At 41.6% G+C, this 22,046-nt stretch overlaps 1 protein-coding gene across 4 annotated transcripts in view; it reads right to left on the bottom strand.

Moving 5' to 3' along the window:
* SYK (spleen associated tyrosine kinase) overlaps nucleotides 1-22,046 on the bottom strand; it is a 181,140-nt gene that overhangs the window by 21,874 nt on the left and 137,220 nt on the right. For all 4 annotated transcript variants that reach the window (XM_082260428.1, XM_082260426.1, XM_082260427.1 and 1 more), the window contains 3 exons: nucleotides 17,495-17,678; nucleotides 11,578-11,787; nucleotides 10,700-10,889 (listed from right to left, as the gene is read on the bottom strand). In XM_082260428.1, the coding sequence (XP_082116554.1) occupies nucleotides 10,700-10,889; nucleotides 11,578-11,787; nucleotides 17,495-17,678 (584 nt within the window). The remainder of the gene's footprint in view (nucleotides 1-10,699; nucleotides 10,890-11,577; nucleotides 11,788-17,494; nucleotides 17,679-22,046) is intronic.

Raw genomic sequence — 22,046 nt, forward strand, 5'->3', positions numbered from 1 at the left:
TCCAAGATAGCACAAAACCCCCCCAAATGACCCCATTTTGGAAAGTAGACACCCTGAGCTATTTGCAGAGAGGCATGTTGAGTGTTTTGCAGATCTCACTTTTTGTCACAAAGTTTTGGAAATTGAAAAAAGAGGAAAAAAAATGCATTTTCCTGTTTTTTCTTCATTTTCCAAAAAAAATGAGAGCTGCAAAATACTCACCATGCCTCTCAGCAAATAGATTGGAGTGTCTACTTTGCAAAATGGGGTCATTTGGGGGGGTTTTGTGCCATCTTGGCCTTTTATGGACTTCAAAAGTGTGATAGGTAGTAAGGAGTGAGATCAACAATTTACGCCCTTAGAAAGCCAGAAGGTGCAGATTGGTTTTCCGGGTCCTGTACGCGGCTAGACTGCAAAAAAGTCTTACACATGGGGTATCCTTGTACTCAGGAGAAGCAGCAGAATGTATTTTGGGGTGTCATTTCACATATACCCATGGCATGTGTGAGCAATATATCATTTACTGACAACTTTGTGTAAAAAAAAAAAAAATATATATATATATATATATTTCCCGGAACTTGTGGCAAAATATAAAATATTCCATGGACTCACCATGCCTCTCAGCAAATAGCTTGGGGTGTCTACTTTGCAAAATGGGGTCATTTGGGGGGGTTTTGTGCTATTTTGGAATTTTAGGGCCTCCGAAACTGCGACAGGTAGTGCAGAGGTGACATGAACAATTTACGCCATTAGAAAACCTGAGAGTGTTGATTGGTTTTCGCGGTCCTGTACACAGCTAGGCTCCCAAAAAGTCTCACACATGGGGCATCCCCATACTCAGGAGAAGTGGCAGAATGTATTTTGGGGTGTCATTCCACATATACCCATGGCATGTGTGAGAAATTTATCTTTTAGTGACAACGTTGTGTAAAAAAAAAAAATTAAAAAAAAAAATTGTAATTTTCCCGAAACTTGTGGCAAAATATAAAATATTCCATGGACTCACCATGCCTCTCAGCAAACAGCTTGGGGTGTCTACTTTCCAAAATGGGGTCATTTGGGGGGGTTTTGTGGTATCTTGACATTTCAGGGCCTCCAAAACCGTTATAGGTAGTGAGAAAATGCAATGAAAAATGTACGCCCTTTGAAATTCTGATGGTGGTGATTTGTTTTCCGGCTCCCGTACACAGCTACGCTCCCAAAAAGTCTCACATATGTGGTATCCCTGTACTCAGGAGAAGCAGCAGAATATATTTTGGGGTGTAATTACACATATACCCATGGCATGTGTGAGCAATATATCATTTCAATGACAACTTTGTGTAAAAAAAAAAAAAAAAATTATTTTTGTCATTTTTCAAACACCTGTGACAAAAAAATAAAATATTCAATGAGCTCAACATGCCCCTCAGAACATTCCTTAGGATGTCTACTTTCCAAAAAGTGGTAGTTTGGGGGGGTTTTGTACTGCCCCGCCATTTTAGCACTTCATGAAATGAGATAGGCAGTCAGAAATTAAAGCTTCGTAAATTTCAGTATTTACACCATAGTTTGTAGACGCTATAACTTTTGCGCAAACCAATAAAAATACGCTCATTGATTTTTTTTTTGTCAAAGACATGTAGCTAAATATATTTTGGCCAAAAAAAATGACATAAATTGAGTATATTGGATATTTTTTAAAAGACAAAGTTGAAAATGTCATTTTTTTGCAAAATTTTCGCTCTTTTTTTATTAATATCGCAAAAAATAAAAAGCGCAGAGGTGATCAAATACCACCAAAAGAAAGCTCTGTTTGTGGGAAAAAAAGGACGTAAATTTCGTTTAGGTACTGCATTGCATGACCGCGCAATTATCAGTTAAAGTCACGAAGTGCCAAGTTGAAAAAAGGGGTCTGGACCTTTAGCAGCCAAATCCTCCGGGGCTTAAGTGGTTAATTATTTCATTAGCGCAAGCATAGGTTTCTGCTACTTTCACACCTATATGTGTGTATGTGTATAAATACATATAAGTGTGTATGTGTATATATACCCCTATACAGAAGTTCAGATGTTTTGCCTGCCTCCAAAGACCCACAAAAAATGCCCAAAAAAACGCCTGCGCCAAAAAAAACGCCCAGGTGTGTTATTGCAGGCGTTTTTTTTGGGCATTTTTTGGGGGTCTTTGGAGGCAGGCAAAACATCTAAACTTCTGTATAGGGGTATATATACACACACGCTTATATGTATTTATACACATACACACATATAGGTGTTATAGCAGAGAAGCCATATGGGAGTTAATTATTTCATTAGCGCAAGCAGAGTGTTCTTGTACTTTCACACCTATATGTATGTATGTGCATAAATACATATAAGTGTGTGTGTGTATATATACCCCTATACAGAAGTTCAAATGTTTTGCCTGCCTCCAAAGACCCACAAAAAATGCCCAAAAAAACGCCTGCGCCAAAAAAAAACGCCCAGGTGTGTTATTGCAGGTGTTTTTTTGGGCATTTTTTTGGGGTCTTTGGAGGCAGGCAAAACATTTGAACTTTTGTATAGGGGTATATACATACACACACTTATATGTATTTATACACATACACACATATAGGTGTGATAGCAGAGAAGCCGTATGGGTGTTAATTATTTAATTAGCGCAAGCATAGTGTTCTGCTACTTTCACACCTATATATGTGTATGTGTATATATATATATAAGTGTGTGTGTGTATATATACCCCTACACAGAAGTTCTGATGTTATGCCTGCCTCCAATAACCCCCAAAAAATGCCAAAAAAAACGCTTGCTACAAAACCTGCAAGGTGTGAAAATAGCGGAGCCATATCCCTGTTCTATATTAATTTTAAAACAAACAAACTTTTTTTTTCTGGTTCTGGACATGCTACAGAGCTGAAACTTCACAGGTACACTTTTTAGACCCACCAGACACTAAATCCAAAGAAATCTCATTTTTTTTTTCAATAATTTTTTCAATAATTGGCTCTCTATCAAAAATGACAATTTTTAAGAACTTTTTTTTGTGTGATTAATAGTCCCTGGGGCATGACCCAGAACCCTAGGCACTTTTTAGGGGCATTTATTGGGTTTTAGGGCTTCAAAATTGTGTTTTTTGATTACCGAAGTTCGGGTCCCATTGATTTCAATGGGGTTCTGAAATCCGGGCCGAACTTTCGGGAAGTTCGGGTGTTCTGGTCGAACCCAACTTTTGAAAAGTTCGATCATCCCTAGTGTGGATTAGCGTCACTGGTGAAGCTGTGCCTCCTTTTGGGGAAAGCTTGGGGCTTCATTTGTCTCCTTGCTCCCATAGAGACACAAAGTTGTATCTTAACCTCCCTGGCGGTATGATTCTTTTGGATTTTAGGTGCTAAAAGCGGTACCAATATTTTGCATGTAATTCTTAAGAATGAGCAGCCCAAACCAACTATTTACATATGATTTTTTTTTTACCAGTTTGTATCAGTGTTTTTGGTGTGTTTTACTTTTGAATTTGCCGCCGGTTCCACCCCCCTGCGAACGTCACGTCGCAGGAGACAGAAGCCGGGGCACACAGAGCATTGGGAGGAAGATCCGCCGCCGCACACTGCCGGGATACTCGCTGGATTCCAGTGACAAGGTAAGTAACCCCTCTACCAGGATCCAGCGATCTTCCTAGCAGTACCCCGAGTGTGCCTCCGAGTTACCACTTTTGGCACTGAAATTTAACCCCAAGCCACACTCGGGAATACCGCTAGGAAGGTTAAGTGATTAAAAGTTTTGCCTGGGCACTGGTCCACACACACAGAAAAATCAGTATAATCCTATTCTCCAGGAACCCCTGAAGAAGACTGAACAAGTTGAAATGTGTTGGGGCTTTGGACAAGAATCAATGGGACTGTACCCTGCTGTGCACTAACACTGTCAAGTGATGTGCTATATTGGTTTGACTGTTTCTGTGGTTGTTTTAACCATTTGTTATTTGTTATTGAGCCCCATTTTGTGGGGATGTTTTAACTCATGTTTATAATAAATGTATAATTTTATATAACAATTTTCCTATTGATCATATGATTTTTCCCACTCCTTCCCCTCTTAGCCCAACTGGCACTCTTTGTCTGAAATCATGATTCACTAAATGTTTAGCATGCTAACAGCATCATAACCAATTCTTTGCATACGCAAAATGCAAATGAAGAAAAAAACTGTGTATAAATTGTTAGGTGCTAAGTGCACATGCAACTTTTTTGTTTCTGATACAGCAATAAAAGGCATCATAAACCTTCGTACTTGAACCTTATGTTTTTTACCTGCATAAGATGTTCATTGATCATGTAGTTTTATGGTGTAATTTTCTCTTCTGTATACACAGCTTATAGTAAAGTATAGCTTCACATTCATGTGTCAGCAGTTTCTGTTTGTGATAAAACATGAGGCATGCGGTATGGCACTGCACGGGTTGATGCATGGCCTCTGTCTGTACTAAACTGGCAATTTCTGTGAAGAAACTACATAATCTGAAATCCCTGAATCTTGACGTCTAATGTTTTAAAGGTGAGAGTTAAACAGTTTTTAGATATGACACAGCCACAAGCAGGAAGGGTAATGAAGGGCAGAGATATATTTCATCACATTAGCACTCCCATATTTGTGAGGCAACACAGAGAAGTGGTGTGGCATGGACTGGACACTGTGTGACCCAGAACAAGAATTGCCTGTCCCTTTAGTGAATAGGTACAGGCTAGGTAAATAAATACATGGATATAGAGGAATTGATCAGCCATGACACTACAAACTGCAGCCACAACATGTGAGCCCATCATTACAAGGTAAGGCAAACAAACAGCACAGGGTATATAACCTCACTAATAACTAGTTAAAACAAAACATTTTGAAGTTTACTATGTCTAAGGGCTCTTTCACATGGTCCACATTCCATTGCGGACCGTGATCTGCTCAGCGGGGATCGATCCGCCGATCCCCGCTGAGCCGGTGGATGACAGCTCCGTCTCCGCACTGTGTGAGGAGAGGGAGGTGTCAGAGCCCCGCTGCTCTCTATGGGGAATCGGATGAGAGCGGACCGCCTGTCCGCTCTCATCCGATCCCATCCGATCCGATCCCCAGGACGGATGGAAAATAGGGTTTCCATCCATCTGGATTTCACGGACAGGATCGGATGCGGATGGCAGCGGGTGTCAGCTGACGTGTCACTGCTGACATCCGCTGCTCCATAGGGCTGAATGGGGCATCTGATCAGATCCGCCTAAAAAACGGAAAGGCGGATCTGATCGGAACGCCCGTGTGAAAGAGCCGTAAGTGTAAAGTTGAGACAGGTCAGTTTAATTACTTAAAGAATGTGATATTCCTGTGCTGACAAGAACAATGGAGCCTAATAGCAATGTCTATGGAAGAGTTTATTCTGGATCATTCGTAATTTTACAATTCGCTATTAAAAATTATCCTAAATATATTTGCAATCTAATTAAATTATATTTTGTTTTATTTAATATATTTAGAGCTACATAAGGTGAGGTTTGCAGCATGGACATATGTCAAATGTCTTTTTGGTTAGCAAAATTTACCAAAACGAAAAACTTTTAATGTTTAAAACATCTTTACAATTGTATGGTCAGCTATTGTCAGGATACCACATGCTGGTATCTTGCAGTGCTAGTAAGACCAGATATGTAAAAACCACACAGAGGAAACCAGTTCAAAGCCTAACTGAAGAAGTGCAATTTATTATAAACACAAGAAAATATGTGACATAAAACATGAATACAGGAACCCATACACAACCCAGTGAATATGCATGAAAAATGAAAAACTAGCTAACTACCTAACTATATGTAGCACCCTACAAGGTAGGTGCTAGGTAAAGTATAGTGGGCCTTGGCTGCCTAACAGCAGGGCCATGATTTTCAGCTGGGCTGTCATGTCCCCAAGGTGTGGCTGTTGAGACTGGGGAGTCTATGAGAGGGCTCTCATTGGCAGTGGAGGAAACCCAATCAATTGCACATTCAGGCCTGTATCCACCCCAGAAAGGCAGATTCTGCCACACAGGATTCTGAGAGTGGATATAAGTTTGGGGGTAGTGCATGACGCAGTGTCTTTGGCGGGAAGCAGAGTCCCAGGAGGGAAAGGACGGCTGTCTCTCCTCCTGTCAGAAAGATCGGACATCCCGGACGGCTTGCCAGAGGGGACAGAGATAAGAGCTGAGCTGAGCTGCAGAGAGGTTCCGGTGTGCCGAGGACCAGTGGAGCAGAGGGGGTCCAGTTTCAGGAAAGCATTCCCAGTTCGTGAGTACTGCAAACTGCCCCTGGGGGTCTGCCTAGCTGAGAGGGGACCACTCCAGTGAAGGTCCGAGGGATCCAGGAGCTAGCTAGCCGTAAAGGGGGTGCCAGTGTTGACCCTGAAGTGTAAAGAGGGTGCCCAGCGAGAGGAACCTGTAGTGTAGAGGGGGTGCCTAGTGAGAGGACCCTAAAGTGCAGAGGGGTGCCTAGTGAGAGGACCCTGAAGTGTAAAGGGGCGCCAGCGGTTGGGCCCTGAATTGTTAAAGTGTACAGCGTGTAGTGTACAGTGTTAAGAGTTGCAGCAGCACAAGCAGTTACAAGGAGCTACCTCAGTCAGGAAGGACTGGAGGGAGCTGTATCCAGGACTTCTGAACTAACCAGAGTGTCAAGAGTCAGTTCTCAGTACAGTCCAGGACCTTTTGAGCTAACCAGAGTGTCAAAGGTCAAGTCCAAGTACAGTTCAACAAGTCAGTACTTTTCAAGCGCCAGCAATCGTTGGTCGGCATCCAGCCGTCGTCAATACAGTGCTGAAAGGCATTTTTTCTCCAGAGTGTCCCAAATTGTATCTAGTTGAGCCAGAGGAGTATCCTACTCATTCCCTTCTCCCATCCCCATTATCAAATAAACAAAACAAACAAAAGATGCCGGAATGGTCATTGTCTCCAATCTCACACTTAGGTATTTAGCTTAAATGGGCTGAAGGTGTCACCGGTAACCATGGCAGACATATACAAAAAAGGCAATCAGGAGAATCTGGTAGAGCACGGTCTAGTAGGAATACAGAGAACAAGGCAGGTCAGGTTGATGGGCCAGAAAAAATAGCAGGCTCAAAAAGTAACAGATCCAAAATATACAAGTACTGTGGGGTGGATTTACTAAAACTGGAGAATGCCAAATCTGGTGCAGCTGGGCTTAGAAACCAATCAGGTTGCAGGTTTTTTGGCAAAGCTAAATTGAACAAGCTGAAGTTAAAAGATGATTGGCTACCATGCACAGCTACACCAGATTTTGCACTACCCAATTTTAGTAAATCAATCTCTGTGACTCCTGAGGTGGGGTTAAGCCGCTTCCCAGCATAAGCCAGCATCAAGTAATAACTGATCACTGGGACCAGCTGGCTGCTGGGAGCCACCTGCTGGTGAACACTGGAAGTACACCAATTAACCACTTAAGCCCTGGAAAATTTGGCTGCTCAAAGACCAGGCCCTTTTTTGCGATTCGGCACTGCGTGACTTTAACGGACAATTGCGCGGTCGTGCGATGCTGTAGCCAAACGAAATTGACGTCCTTTTTTCCAACAAATAGAGCTTTCTTTTGGTGGTATTTGATCACCTGTGCAATTTTTATTTTTTGCGCTATAAACAAAAAAAAGAGCGACAATTTCGAAGAAATAACAATATTTTTCACATTTTTTTATATGAAATTCTCAAAAACAAAATGTCAAAATCAAAATTTTTTAACATTTTTGGCCAATTTGTTTTCTGCTGCATATTTTTGGTAAAAAAAAATCTCAATAAGCGGATTTTGATTGGTTTTCGCAAAAGTTATTGCGTTTACTAACTACGGGAAAGATTTATGTAATTTTTATTGTTTTATTTTTTTTTTAATAGTAATGGCTGCGATCTGCGATTTTTTTGTGGGACTGCGACATTGCGGCGCACAGATTGGACCCCTGACTGACATTTTTGACACTTTTGGGAGTACCAGTGACATTAATGCAGTAATCAGTGCCATAAATATGCACTGTTACTGACACTGGCAGGGAAGGGGTTAACTTTATTGGTGATCAAGGGGTTAAGTGTGTCCCTAGGGTCATGATTCTAACTGTGGGGGGCGTGGCTTGTGATGGAATTTACAGAGACATATACGATCCTACATAGCAGGATCGCATAGCCTCTGTGCTTACATCAGGGAGAATGTGTTTACATCAGCCGTCTGTCTTTCTCCTTCTGCAGCGGGAGATCATGAGTGATCGGCGGCCATCTGAACCACCGGTCACTCGCGCTAGCTCCCCAGGGAACGAGCAGGGACGGGAGCGCGCCACCGGCGGTGCGCGCTTGCCCCCCACAGGCGGCTGAGCGAGTGACGTACCCCTACGTCACTTTGCCCAGCAGCGGCTACCTGCCGGATTATATCTGCGGTGGGCGGTCGTTATGTGGTTAAATTTGAGGGCCCAATGCCACCAGCATATATTTTGGTTACAGGCGGTCCCTGGGTTACAAACAAGATAGGGATGGTAGGTTTGTTCTTTAGTCAAATTTATTTTAAGTCAGAACAGGTACAATTTTTAAGTTTAGCTCCAGCTCCAGCTAAAATAATAATTGTTAAGTTTTTTGGATAGAATAGGGAAGGGTTAACACCCCTGTACCATTTGTTTTGCTGTCTGTACCACCGTTCAGAAGATTTCACCTCACTTTCTGCCCCTATGACAACTGTATTTTGAAAATTTTGGGTTGTTGTGGAAATAAGGATTGGTGATAAAGCTTCAGTGGAGACATCTTTTTCCCATGAGAACTCTTACAGAAGTGAATTTCCCTTCCTAGGGCTCTATTTCACCTCACTTCCTGTTGTCTCCCTCTGTTTGTAAGTAAGAGTCGTTTGTAAGTCGGATGTTTGGGACCGCCTGTATTGACATCTGTTTTCTGACTATTATTCTTTTATGCACAAACAATATCAGAAGAACAATTTGCACATTCAAATTGGATTTTGAATTTTGCAGTTCAGTGAATCAGGACTATAAATGGGTTGGCTTTGTTAACAGTAGATTTGGCCGTAGCATTTAATAATCCAGTTTTCTCACCAAAAAAATAAACAAATCAGAATGAACAGTAAAGTGTTTAGATTATTTTTCAGCTTGTCCTAACAGAGGTAAATTGGAATCAGAACCAGTTCTAGACACTGACATAGAGGGGGAGGCACTGTAACAGATGGCCCAGCCTTACCATGGCTTGTTTTGTGATTCCTATAAAGCAATTAGTAATGTCTCTGATCTGTAAATATACTGCTCATGTGCAGACATAAAACAAGCCTGGCAATTCAACACTGCCTAAGGCCCCAATAATACCTGTGCATTTTAGGTGCTTCACAATCACATCACACTACACATTATACAGAGTTCAATAATAATCCACATAAAATGCATGTAAAATGCACTGCACAGGTGTGAACCAGGTCTAATGGTTTACTGCTGGAGGGCCTAATATATATATATATATATATATCTTAAAATTTAAAGGAGAAGTACAGCCAAAGCTAGTTTTGCTGTACTTCTCCTGTGGATCACAGGAGTGCAATTTGTTCTCCTGTGACCCGTTTTCAGCAGACAGCGGGCTGAAACTGTTGTCACAAAGCTGGTCCAGGCTCAGGAAAGATCGCCGGTCAAGGTTGGGATCCACCCACATGTAGGGTTGCCACCTCATCCCTTTAAACCAGGTCACATATTATTTACACAGATTCTGTGGCTGATTAAGGCGGTAATTAAATTTACTTAGTGCCTTACCTGCATGATATTAGCCCCAGAACCTGTGTAAATAATATGGGTCCTGGTTTAAAGGGATGGGGTGGCAACCCTACCCACATGCCTGCACCGACACCTGGCTCAGCCTCTCAGCTACTCCCTGAGAACCTGAGTCGGCCGCTCCCGCCCCTTCACAGCCCTGTGCTCCAGTGAGTGCAGGGGGTGGGTGCAGAGCAGACAGCAGTGCTTAACAGAGGGGCAGCTAGGTAAATTTGTGTGGGCTGTCTGCGTAACAGAAGCCATAGTTTTTTTCTGCTGCTCAGTGTGCTCTGATGCTGCACATGCTGTCTGAGTGTCCCTGTGACCTAGCAACCTAGGAAGGTTCTGGGCTATAGGTGAAGACTAGGCAGATAAGAAGCATGAATATGAAGTGCCTAGGTATGATGGGTGCTTGTATTTATATTATGAGAGCACACAGGCTCCTGGTCTTTCCTAACAGAGGATTGCACCAGGCTAGGGGAGATTCGCTGCCTCTGCTGGCACTTGCTGCCATTTGGCCTCAGGTGGGAGAACAGAGGGCCTGAAGTCTGTATGGCTGACCCTGGTCCTGTGACCAATTACAGAGATCATCACAATAGTACACAATAGCTATGAATGAAAGCCATTTTTTACAACTGACGTGATCACTGTGATTGGTCACAGAGATCACATGGTACTGGGGCCATGTACAGCGGCCCGGTACAACAATTTGTGTTCTGCTGTCTTTAGTGGACACAGAGGGCCACAGATCACACTGCTGTGCGGCCCCTCAAGGTGTGTAGGTGGGAGGACGTGGAATGAGGTCCATCTGGGATAGTATTAATACAGCTGGGCAGGAGGTGGTTAACATAATCTTTCCCCAAAGAAAAATATCTAATATCAATCGTTTGTGTTCATTTGTTAATAGGAAAAGAAAAGTAATGATGATGTCAAACATGGAAAACACTTACTTTATAATAACTTTCATCAGACTGAATAGCTTTAGAAAGCCCAAAATCACTAATTTTGGCATAATGCTGAGTCACCAAAAGCACATTCCTGGCCGCCAAATCTCTGTGGACAAAATTTTTTTCTTCGAGATACTTCATTCCCATGGAAACTTGATGAACAAGTTCTGTTACGTTCTTCTCAGAGACATCCCTGACAAATAGGATTAAAACGTCAATTATACGTCAGTATATATAACGGTCAGTCATGTTTTCTAGCGAAGACATTTTGTATTACATTTATAGTTAGTAGGGACTGAGAAGTTTTTCCATGTGCATACTGTATAATGAATCATACCAAATCATTTTATTTGTAACAAGGCTTTTTGGTCGAGCATTCTTTTCAATGGGATAGAATTTTTTCAGTAATAAGAGTATACACCGTGCAATGTAAGATGATGGTTTTTCGACTTGATAATAAAATCGATAGTATAGAATACAAGAAATGGAGTCTGTCTGTCTGTCTGTCTGTCATCTATAAATTTTTGATCAGGACTTTTTTTTCATGAGGATTGGATCAGGAACTCTACCCCCCCCCCTGTTCTTGGGTTTTGATATACTTTTAACGTATCTTATAATTAATTTAATTCATTTTCCTACAGGCAAAGATGTTGATTGATAGCCTCCCTAGTAGTTGCATTCTATACATTTTAAATTCATTGGAAAATATGATACTTGATACATACATAATGGTAAATGGCATACAATTTGTCAGATGGACAGTACAACATAATTATTTAGAATTATAAAACACATTCTTGGAAGAAAAATATATATATTAGAATATATTTGTATACTATCTTTATGTTAAAAGGATGTTATTGCAGAAAAGCTTTCCGTACCTGTTCTTAGCTAAAAACTTATTTAATGGTCCTAGTTCTGCAAGCTCCATAACCAGCATCCAAGACTCCGCCTCACAAACACCGATCATTCGGACAATGTATGGGTTGTCCAACTGTTGCATGACCCTTGCTTCAGTCAGCAGCTCCTCCTGGCTGGAAGGGTCGTCGTTTTCATTCTTAAGAATCTTCACAGCAACTTTCTTCTCAGATCTGTTATTGTTGATTGGAATAGTGTTAAGTTGGGATGGTAGGTTTCCACATCCACACACATGTAGTTGATATTCCCCCTTTTGCTTTTTTTGTGAAGTAATACATTTTAGCACAATGCCCACCAAAAAAGATATATATTTATTTTCTAATACCCTAAACAGAACTGGTTTTCCATGAATTAGCTAAATTCTAGGCTGTACTGTTAAACTTGTTGAAGGGAATCTGTAAAAAGAGTTGTAGCAATCCCTGTCATAGACATAGCTCCCAACAGTCTTGATCACTTTCTTGTGGGATTTTGAGCACCATGTTCTCCTGGGAGGTAGCGATGAAGCCCAGTCAAATCACTGGTGTCTGAACAAGTTGTTTTTTTTTTATTTTTAAAAAATGATTATTTTTTTAAAATAATTTTGACATACTGTCACCAGAGCAGTACCATAGTGACACTGTACTTCTCTAGGGAGGTGATCAGGATTGTTTTTTACACTGTATAAGCACTGTGCATTCCTACACTGTGAAACTGTGAATGCCATCCATTCATGTGCTTTTGTGTACAATTGTGATGGCTGTGATTGGTGCAGATCTACTGTGACCAATTACAGAGATCATCACAATAGTATAATAGCTATGAATGATAGCCATTGTTTACAACTGACATATGATCACTGTGATTGGTCCCAGCTTTCCTGGGAGGGAGCGATGAAGCCCAGTGAAATCACTGGGGTCTGAGTAAGTACTGTAAGTGAACAGTAGTCAGGAACCAAGGTATTTTCTACAATGCCTAATGTTTGTGTAAGAGTCCTTATTTTTTTTTTTTTGTGGCTGAGGGAGGGCTAGGAACGTGGCAGAAATGTATTCTTTGTCTGAATACTTTATGCTAAAAGATGTTCTGTTGCACAGATAATGCTGGTAACTCCACTTCCTGTTGCAGGCTGCCAAAACAAAGCTATTCCTTTGCAATTAGCAGCAGTGTTTTCAGCACGCTGTGTGCACTCCTTCATTTGGCCGTTGGGGTGAATATCAAATTTGTAGGAGACATTTACACACCTGATAGGCAGCCCAATGAGCAACAAAAGGAACACACCTAACTGGTCAACAACAATGCTACTAACTGAAAGGCGGACGCTTTAGTATTGCCAGCCTGAAACAAAAAAAAATGTTGTTATGTTTTCACACTCCAGGTTTGGCTCTGACAAACATAATTTAATTTGAAGCAGAATAAAACTCTGCTATACAGTAATACCTTGGTTTGTGAGTAACCTGGTTTACGAGCATTTTGAAAGACGAGCAACCTTTTTTAAAAAAATCTCTCTTGATATGCGAACGCCGTCTTGCTATACGAGCAGTTTAGTACAGTATAAGCATGCCACCCCCTCTGTTACATAACATTATGTGTCCTTGAGCCTGTACCGTATATAAAAGATGCTGATTTCTACTGATTCAGAGCATCTCCCGGCACTCATGTGACTCCTCGTCTCTCTGCTCTCACCGGCGGGCGGGGCCGATCACTCCCACTGACGTCATCCGGGGAGGAGGGGAGGAGAGAAGCAGAGAGCCAAGGAGTCACACGAGTGGCGGCAGACGCTCTGATACAATAGAAATAAGCATCTTTATATACAGTACAGACATAGGGACACATAATGTTATTTAACAGAGGTGATGGCATGCTTATACTGTACAGTATTGTACTTTATATATGATAGCAGCATATCTTTATTAATACCAATAAATGGTTGTGGAATGAATCATCTGAGTTTCCATTATTTCTTACGGGAAAATTTGCTTTGATATACAAGTGCTTTGGATTACAAACATGCTGCTGGAACGAATTATGCTCGCAAACCAAGGTATTACTATATATTATATATATATATATATATATATATTTTTTTTTTAAATGGGCCCCCCGGAGAATTATGCCGTAATGTGCTAGTATGCACAGAATATTAGCACGTTATGGCAGACGTACCTGTCAAAAACAAAGCGTTCCAGTGCTGCAGTACAAGAGATTCAGCTGGGCCCGGGTGCTTCCATCTTCTCCTTCTTCTTTCCTGGTTGGCTCTGTTTAGCTGCTTGAATGGCCAGGCCACAATAATGTCCCTCTCGCGTATGTGCATGGGAGTCACTTCATCACGGCACATAGCGGTGCCGTGATTGTACTCTGAGCTGTGCATATGTGGCTCAGTGTATGTTACCACTGATGGGCAGTGAGAAGCATTTATGACAGAAGAAACCAGGGTCTCTTCTGTCATAAAAAACTCTACCAGTCAGCGGTTTTAAAAAAGTTTATATCTGCTTTAATACATTTTGGAGTTGGGTCTGAAAAACAGTGTGATTATAACCCAAAAGGTTATAATGTTAAACATAGTAAAACTAGCCATTGGCATAAAGGAACATTTGGAAGTGTAATCATGATCTGACTGTCACACAATCGACTTCTGGCCCAGAAATAGGAATGCTTGGGTGACATGGGTGGCATCTTGTTTAAAGTGATTGTAAAGCTTCTTTTTTATTATGAAACTAACAAACATGTTATACTTACCTGGTCTGTGCAATGGTTTTGCACATAACATCCCTGATCCTTCTCTTCTGGGGTCCCCCGCCAGTGCGCCTGGCTCAGTGGCCCCATAGCAAGCCGCTAGCTCCAGAGCCCTGCTCTGTGTGTCCATAAGAGCGAGCAAACGTCACCAGCACATCAAGGATCTCCAGAATGGGTCCAAAGCTTTATTCAACAATCACATTGTTACAGCAAATAGCAATGTTTCAGAGTTTCACATGACCCCTTCATCAGGCATGTGACACAGAGCAGGGCTTGGCCCCACCCCCTGCTCCCTCATCACTAGCTCTGATTGACAGAAGCGTGAGACAGTAGTTCCTGCCACTGTATCTGCGCCAATGAGAAGCGAGAGAGCATTGGCTCTCGTGCACATTGCTAGATCGAAATGGGGCTCAGGTATGTATTTAGAATTTGTAATTTGCCTCAAGTCTCGCCAATCTTTTTATGGCGAGATGGGAGGAGGATGTCATTTTTAGTGACCGGCCGCCACAATTCGTTTTGTGGCAGAGGTACATAGATGACATCCTCCTCCTGTGGGATGGTGACTCCGCATCCTTAGAAATATTCATGCTGGGCCTCAACTGCAATAATAGAGGTATTAAACTTGAGTATTCTAGTAGTACCTCTCATATTATCTTCTTGGATCTCAATTTAAAAGTACATGGTAATTGTCTAATCACGAATACCCACTTCAAGAAGACTGACAGAAATAGTTTTATTCCCAGTGACAGTTGCCATCATAAACCATGGCTCACTGGTGTACCAAAAAGTCAATTTATGCGTTTATGGCGCAATTGCACTCAATGAAATGAATTCCTGGAACAAGCTTCTGATTTGAGATCCGAGTTTGTAGATAAGGGCTATGATAGCCATTCTCTTGATGTAACTATTAATGAAGTGGCTAGTATTGATAGAAAAACCTTACTTACCTCAAGAAAACGCGATTATTCAAATAATGACACCTTTAAAAACATCTTTGTAACATCATTTTCAACGCAACATTAATTAATTAAGAACATTCTTCACAAACATTGGGCAGTGATCAAGAGTGATCATTTTCTTGGCCCTATACTACCTGAATATACTTCAGTAGTCTTTAGAGGGGCCCCCTCCCTTAGGCATAAAATAGCCCACAACGTGATTGATCTACCGAAAAAACCCACATTTTTCTCAGATCTAAAAGGCTATTATCCATGCCATAAGTGTAACATCTGTGCCATTAACACTTTTAAAGACAGGAAAATTAAAAAAATTACCTCAGCGCAAACTGGGAGGGAGTATAAGATCAATTCCTTCATCACTTGCAACACCAAGAATGTTGTTTATCTAATACAGTGTAAATGCGGTAAACAATACATAGGCCGCACTATGAGGGCCCTTCAGGTTCGCCTTGGCGAACATGTCGGTAATATTAAGAAAGGATTCCCTGGCCACAGTGTTTCCAAACACTATAGTATATGCCACCACAAAAATCCTAAAGATACTTTTTATACAGCCATAGACAAATATACCCCGCACTGGAGGGGCTCTAATATCAAAAGAGAGATTTCACGTGCCGAAATCCGGTGGATATATTGTTTAAAGACTTACGTGCCCTTCGGCTAAAATGTTGAATGGGACGTAAATTGTTTTATTAATAATAGCAGAGTTCCTTTTTTAATTTTTAATTTTAATATTTTACCTTGTCCTTGTATATATTTTTTATATATTATTTTATATAACTTTCTGGGATCAGGAGGTTTATATATGTTGGTTAAAATATAATACAAATTTTTATACTATTGTGTTTAAGGGCAGTATGTGTATATATATCGCTTCCTCCTCATTTATCATGAATGAGTATAGATTATATTCTATTTACATATTACTCCCCTTTTTTTTCTTTACATAGATCGAGTCCCGTTATGTACTGGCCGTGATATAACTAATGTTTTTTCCGGCGTTATACACCCCAGTTAGCCGGCGGTCACTTCCGTCCTTATGTGACTCACTTACTTGGTCCATCACGGTACATCACTTCTGCCCTTTCTGCTCAATTATACCAAACGAGCGTGGTCCCGCCCACCGTTGCTTCTTGGGGGATATATAGGCGTGGAGTCACGTCTGACAACCACGCCCCTGACAACGTCAAACGTATGATGAAACCGGTCGGGTGGAGTCAAACGTGACGTGACCAAGCCCCCACTAGCCGGCTTCTAGATTTGGTTTGCCTATGGAGATGCTGCAATTCTTTGGATCCTTGTACCTGATTTTTAAACGTTTTATGATGTCTTCAGAAATGTGAGTTTGCTACTTTATGTTTTAATAAAAGGATTATGTTTTACGGAGTCACACTATGTCCCTATCATAGTTTTTTATATATGTTAACTGGATATCGGATCTGAGGTGCCTGACACTAGTGAAGTGACATCTTGTGGATCGTTTTGGTATTACTATTAAGCCTACAGTGGTCTACTCATTAGTTTGGGTGACCAACTTGCTCTGCATATCGGATCTGAGGTGCCTGACACTAGTGAAGTGACATCTTGTGGATCGTTTTGGTATAACTATTAAGCTTACAGTGGTCTACTCATTAGTTTGGGTGACCAACTTGCTCTGGTAAGCTGCTAATCCGCTCCTTTGGTGATCTTTGCACGGGTGTCTCTTCCATATCCCTGGTTTTTATGAAAACTAAACCTATCTGCTGGGACTTGTGGTTCCTTGATTCTTCATTCAAATACTTTACATCACATCTGAAGAATTTGTTTGGACACTGCCTGATTGTCTTTTTTCATTTCATTTGCATGGACTTTGTTTTAAACACATGTTTTTTTGGGCACTGATATTTGCTCATTATCACAGAGTGTTCATTTACATTCGATTACATGTTTTTGACACTAATTTTATTATTTGTGTCATTTAAAAATTTATACTATTTGTTAGCGCTACACATATTGCTATTGTATGTATTTAGAGGGGGCTGCAGGGGAGAGCTGCATGAATAGGGTTTTTTGCCTTCATGCATATAATGAACGGAGGTAAAAAAAACTTCTGCCTTTAATATCACTTTAAGGCTATGCAAGAGAGAGAGGTACAAATCCTAAAGCCTTAAGCTTGAAAGTAGAAAATCATTTCAGTATGGAATGAACATCTAACATGCTCTAATGCACTTACTTTGCTGTTTTAAAGATTCCTTTTTTTACAGTCCCAAAATTGCCTGAACCCAATTCAATATCAGCTAACAGGAGTTGATCTCGCTTTATTTTGAGAGTTTGAGTTCTTAGCTCATCAGGATCTTCATATATTCCTCGATACACATCTGTGTCCATAGGCATGGAATACATGGAACTATCTGAAACTGTGGCATAAAAGACAGAGCAGAAATAACTTGTTTACATTAATTTCATTACTTTTTGTAATCATTTTATTTCATGTAATCTATAGGTTTCTCAGCTGCTGTTTGGAAAAATGTAAAAGTTTAAATATAAATATGTATTGTCATTTCATCACTTTATATAGGCAACAAACCCCAATGGGAAAATTATTTTTCAAATAGATATACATATGAGTGATTTTGCACTCTGAAGTTTATAATGTAGAACCCAATAATTATATATATATATATATATATATATATATATATATTTATTTATTGTATAGTCAAATAGTTTGTATGTGCTCTCCTAGGTCGCAGGGTGTCTAGGCGCACAAGAAGGGGGGAGTAAAATTAAGGGTGCCACATCCTGAGTAGTAGTAGAGAAAATGGAAGGGAAGGAATTGGACTTTATTGGCACAGGTATTAAAATTGTATATTTTATTAGAAAATTCACAGAAACATAAATGACAAAAAACACAAAATAGAGAGATAAAAAAGGCCAACATACAATGTACATATAATACAGTAAGGCAGCAAAGCCTCAAAACAGTGTGCAAATCGCATAGCCTGTCAGATACGAATGGTTGTAACAACAGTCACATATAACAATCACATATATTACAGAATAACCTGTGTTCATGAGGTGGCCAAAGAGAGGGATAATGACCGTCTCTAAAGGTTGTCTGTACAGAGTGGGTACACAGATGTTAGGTTGAATCCCAGCTGCCCTACATGTTTCGCTTAACCTAGTAAGCTTCTTCTGGAGCATGTGGTGAAAACAGACATCTGAGAAAGATTTCAGGTGATCAGACCTTGTAATAAACCCAGCCTGGTAAGCTGGAATAATAACGAGGGGGGTCGGTACGCTGTGGTTGGAGCAAACTGCCTAACACAATTGCCGGAATTAACATAAGACAGAGTACTTCATATAACATAGGTACAGATCATAATCAAAGGCTCACTGTCATGGAAATCCGATCCCAACAAAGGGGATTGTATGAGGAGGCCGGAGGAAAAGAAAGCCCCGACCTATAGAGCCAAACAAGGGCAGGCGAGGTGGGTACACCTCATATGCCTAGGACCCAGGTGTGTTAGGCATGAATATGCTACCAATACAGCGACCCTATATATGCCCCCCCCCAGATGGGGATACCGCCAACAATTCGTTTTAAAATTTTCCTGTACACACTTTTATCAGCAAACTTAATAAACACCACTTTTTTTATTTAAGACCCACCAAGTCCGGTGAGTGTGCACCCCCTTTATTACCAGCAGTTGGAATACTGGAAAAGTTTAAATCCGCACCTTTATTGTGGCACATTATATATTTTTTTGCACAAGATCACTTATGAACTATATATTGGGACTCTAATAATATTTGATATATTTATATATTTATTTACACATTTGATATATCTATTCAAGCTTATTATTCAGCACTTTGCACTTTAATATATTTATGTATACTATATGATCATTTTGGATTATCACCACTAAATTGTGTAAACATTTAACTCCACTTGATTGCCTTCACCACTCAGGTGTGGGAACAAGAAATTGTTCGCCCCTGATTAAATAGGAGCAAGCGCTATATTAACCCCTAGGGGCTTAAATTTCCACACACTTTTAATCTATAGCAGCGGCTAACACTACCCAATTAATTTATTATATTCAATTTATTGATATATATTAATTTAATTAATTTAAACAATTTAATTTATTTATTTATTTATATATATAGGCACTTCCCCAGTTAGGCCATCCATAGGCGCTAGGGATATATACTATTATTAGTATATATATATATATCCAAATATTTTCTATTGATTTAATTTAGGATTTTTGGAGAAGCACCCAAAGCTCTACTTGTCATATTTGGAGGTAGGGTGCGATTTCTCCTTGATTATTATTTTATTACTTTTTCTCTTCAGGATTTGTTTTCCCAAAAACAACATCTGTCAGATTTTCCACACGTCTTCACTTCTAAAATCGGAAACAGTTTTGCTTAGTGATGAACTGTAATAATGTCTCTGGTAATAACAATGTAGACTACAAATCGAAAACGACTGCCCTGCAACACACGCTTGTTGACTATACTGCACAGCCTCTTAAGTCATCCATAGACATGAGATGTTAGTTGCACTATCTGACCTTTTTTTTTTTTGGTGTTGAATTGTTACACCCTGTGATAAGTAGCACTGTAAACATTTGCCAAGCTGTTCTCCTGCTTTTTATTTCATTTTTTGTAAGCACAAACAATTGGCTAAGCCTAACATTTAATTTTATGATACTGGCAAGACAGAAATGCATGATGGTGGTTAAATCGTGAATAGATGTGTATGTGCTCTTAGATGGTTATGTTTAGGGTTGAGCGGACACCTAGATGTCCGTGTTCGACGGGTTCGGCCGAACTTTAAAAAAAAGTCCGGGTCCGTGTCCCGGACTTTTACCGAACTTTTCCCGGACACCGAACCCCATTGAAGTCAATGGGGACCCGAACTTTAAGGCACTAAAATGGCTCTAAAACACCAATGGAAAGGGCTAGAGTGCTGCAAATGGCAGCAAAACGTAGTTAAGAGCATGGCAAGTGCTCTGCAAACAAATGTGGATAGGGAAATAACTTAAAACAACAAAAAAAAAAAACAGAAAAATAAAACAATGTTCTTCATCTCTGAAGGACGAGGCCCATAAGGAGTAGGAGGGAGGTTGAGGTGGTGGTGGATGTGGCGGTGTCATAGGCGTGCGCACAGGGTGTGCCTGGTGTACCTGGGCACACCCTAATCACCTAGGGCACATAGCATTATCGCTCTGTTTGCCAGTGAGGAGATGGGAAAGATCTCCCTCGCACCTGCTCTGCTCTATTTCTCTTTGCCAGCAGGGAGAGTAATGTATCGGGGCCATGTACATGTAGGCAAACACATGCATGTGTATTTCAACTTTGGGGTGCACACCCTAATGCAATAGGCTGCGCACACCTATGGGCGGTGTAGGTGGAAGCGGCGGTGGAGGAGGACCAGGGCCGGATTAAGAGCATCATGGTCTTGGTGCTGAGGATTTTGAAGGGCCTTAAGGGCCGTGCCTTGGCATGCACCCAGAGGAGGAAGGGTGCAGCCATGCATGCCTAATTCAACATGGGATGCTGTCTCTGAAGCCCATAAACACATCCATGCATCGGCAACTGTCCCTCCTTGTCCGGCCTTCGCGCTGTGTGGGGAGGTTCTGAGGGTGCTGCCTGGGGAAGCGAGCATAGAAGCCAGACTTCTGTGTTTACAAGTGACAGAAGAGCGGTCACAGTGAATATGGCCAACCCGGGGCCTATATAAAAGGTAGGGGCCTGCATGGAGCTGCAGCTCCAATAGCCCCTACGTTAATCTGGCCCTGAGGAGGAGGACGAGGTAGCCAACACTGCTTCTTTTCACAAATTTTAAATGAGGGTACACCCCAAAAGAGTGAGAAAGAGCAAAAATGGAACAATGGCTGGGTAAGGTCGGTATCCATTGCTATTCTGCACAAGGTACGGAAAAGTCCCGTGGGATCCATGCCTGGTTCATTTTAATGAACGTGAGCTTGTCCACATTGTCTCTGGACAGGCGGCTGCGCTTGTCTGTTATAACACCCCCAGCCGTGCTAAATACCCGTTCAGATAATACACTGGCTGCAGGGCACGCCAGCACCTCCAAGGCGTAAAGGGCAAGCTCAGGCCATGTGCCCAATTTGGAGACCCAGAAGTTGAAGGGGGCAGACCCCTCATTCACTACATGTAGGCGTGTGCACACATACTGCTCCACCATGTTGGTAAAATGCTGCCTCCTGCTAAGACGTTCCATCTGAGCTGCTGGTGCTGCTGTTTGTTGTGGCGTGCTGACAAAGCTTTTCCACATTTCGGCCATGCTAACCCTGCCTTCTGAGGTGCTGGCGGTGCCCTGGTTGAGTTGGCGACCTCCTCCTCCTCCTCTGCCTTGTGCTTCCACTGTGGCCCCGCTGTCAGATGGGAATGCCAGCAGCATCGCGTCTACCAGCGTGCGCTTGTACTCGCGCATCTTGCGATCGCGCTCCAGTGAGTGAATTAAGGACGGTACGTTGTCCTTGTAACGGGGATCCAGCAGCGTGGCCACCCAGTAATCAGCACAAGTTAGAATGTGGGCAACTCGGCGGTCGTTGTGGAGACACTGCAGCATGTAATCGCTCATGTGTGCCAGGCTGCCCAGAGGCGACGAAAGGCTGTCCTCTGTGGGAGGTGTATCGTCCGTGTCCTCTGTATCCCCCCAGCCACGCACCAGTGATGGCCATGAGCTGGCCTGGGTGCCACCCTGCTGTGAACATGGTTCCATCTCCTCCTCCAGCTCCTCC

Source organism: Pelophylax lessonae (genome assembly GCF_965119305.1).
Source record: "Pelophylax lessonae genome assembly, chromosome: 1".
Lineage (NCBI taxonomy): Eukaryota > Metazoa > Chordata > Amphibia > Anura > Ranidae > Pelophylax > Pelophylax lessonae.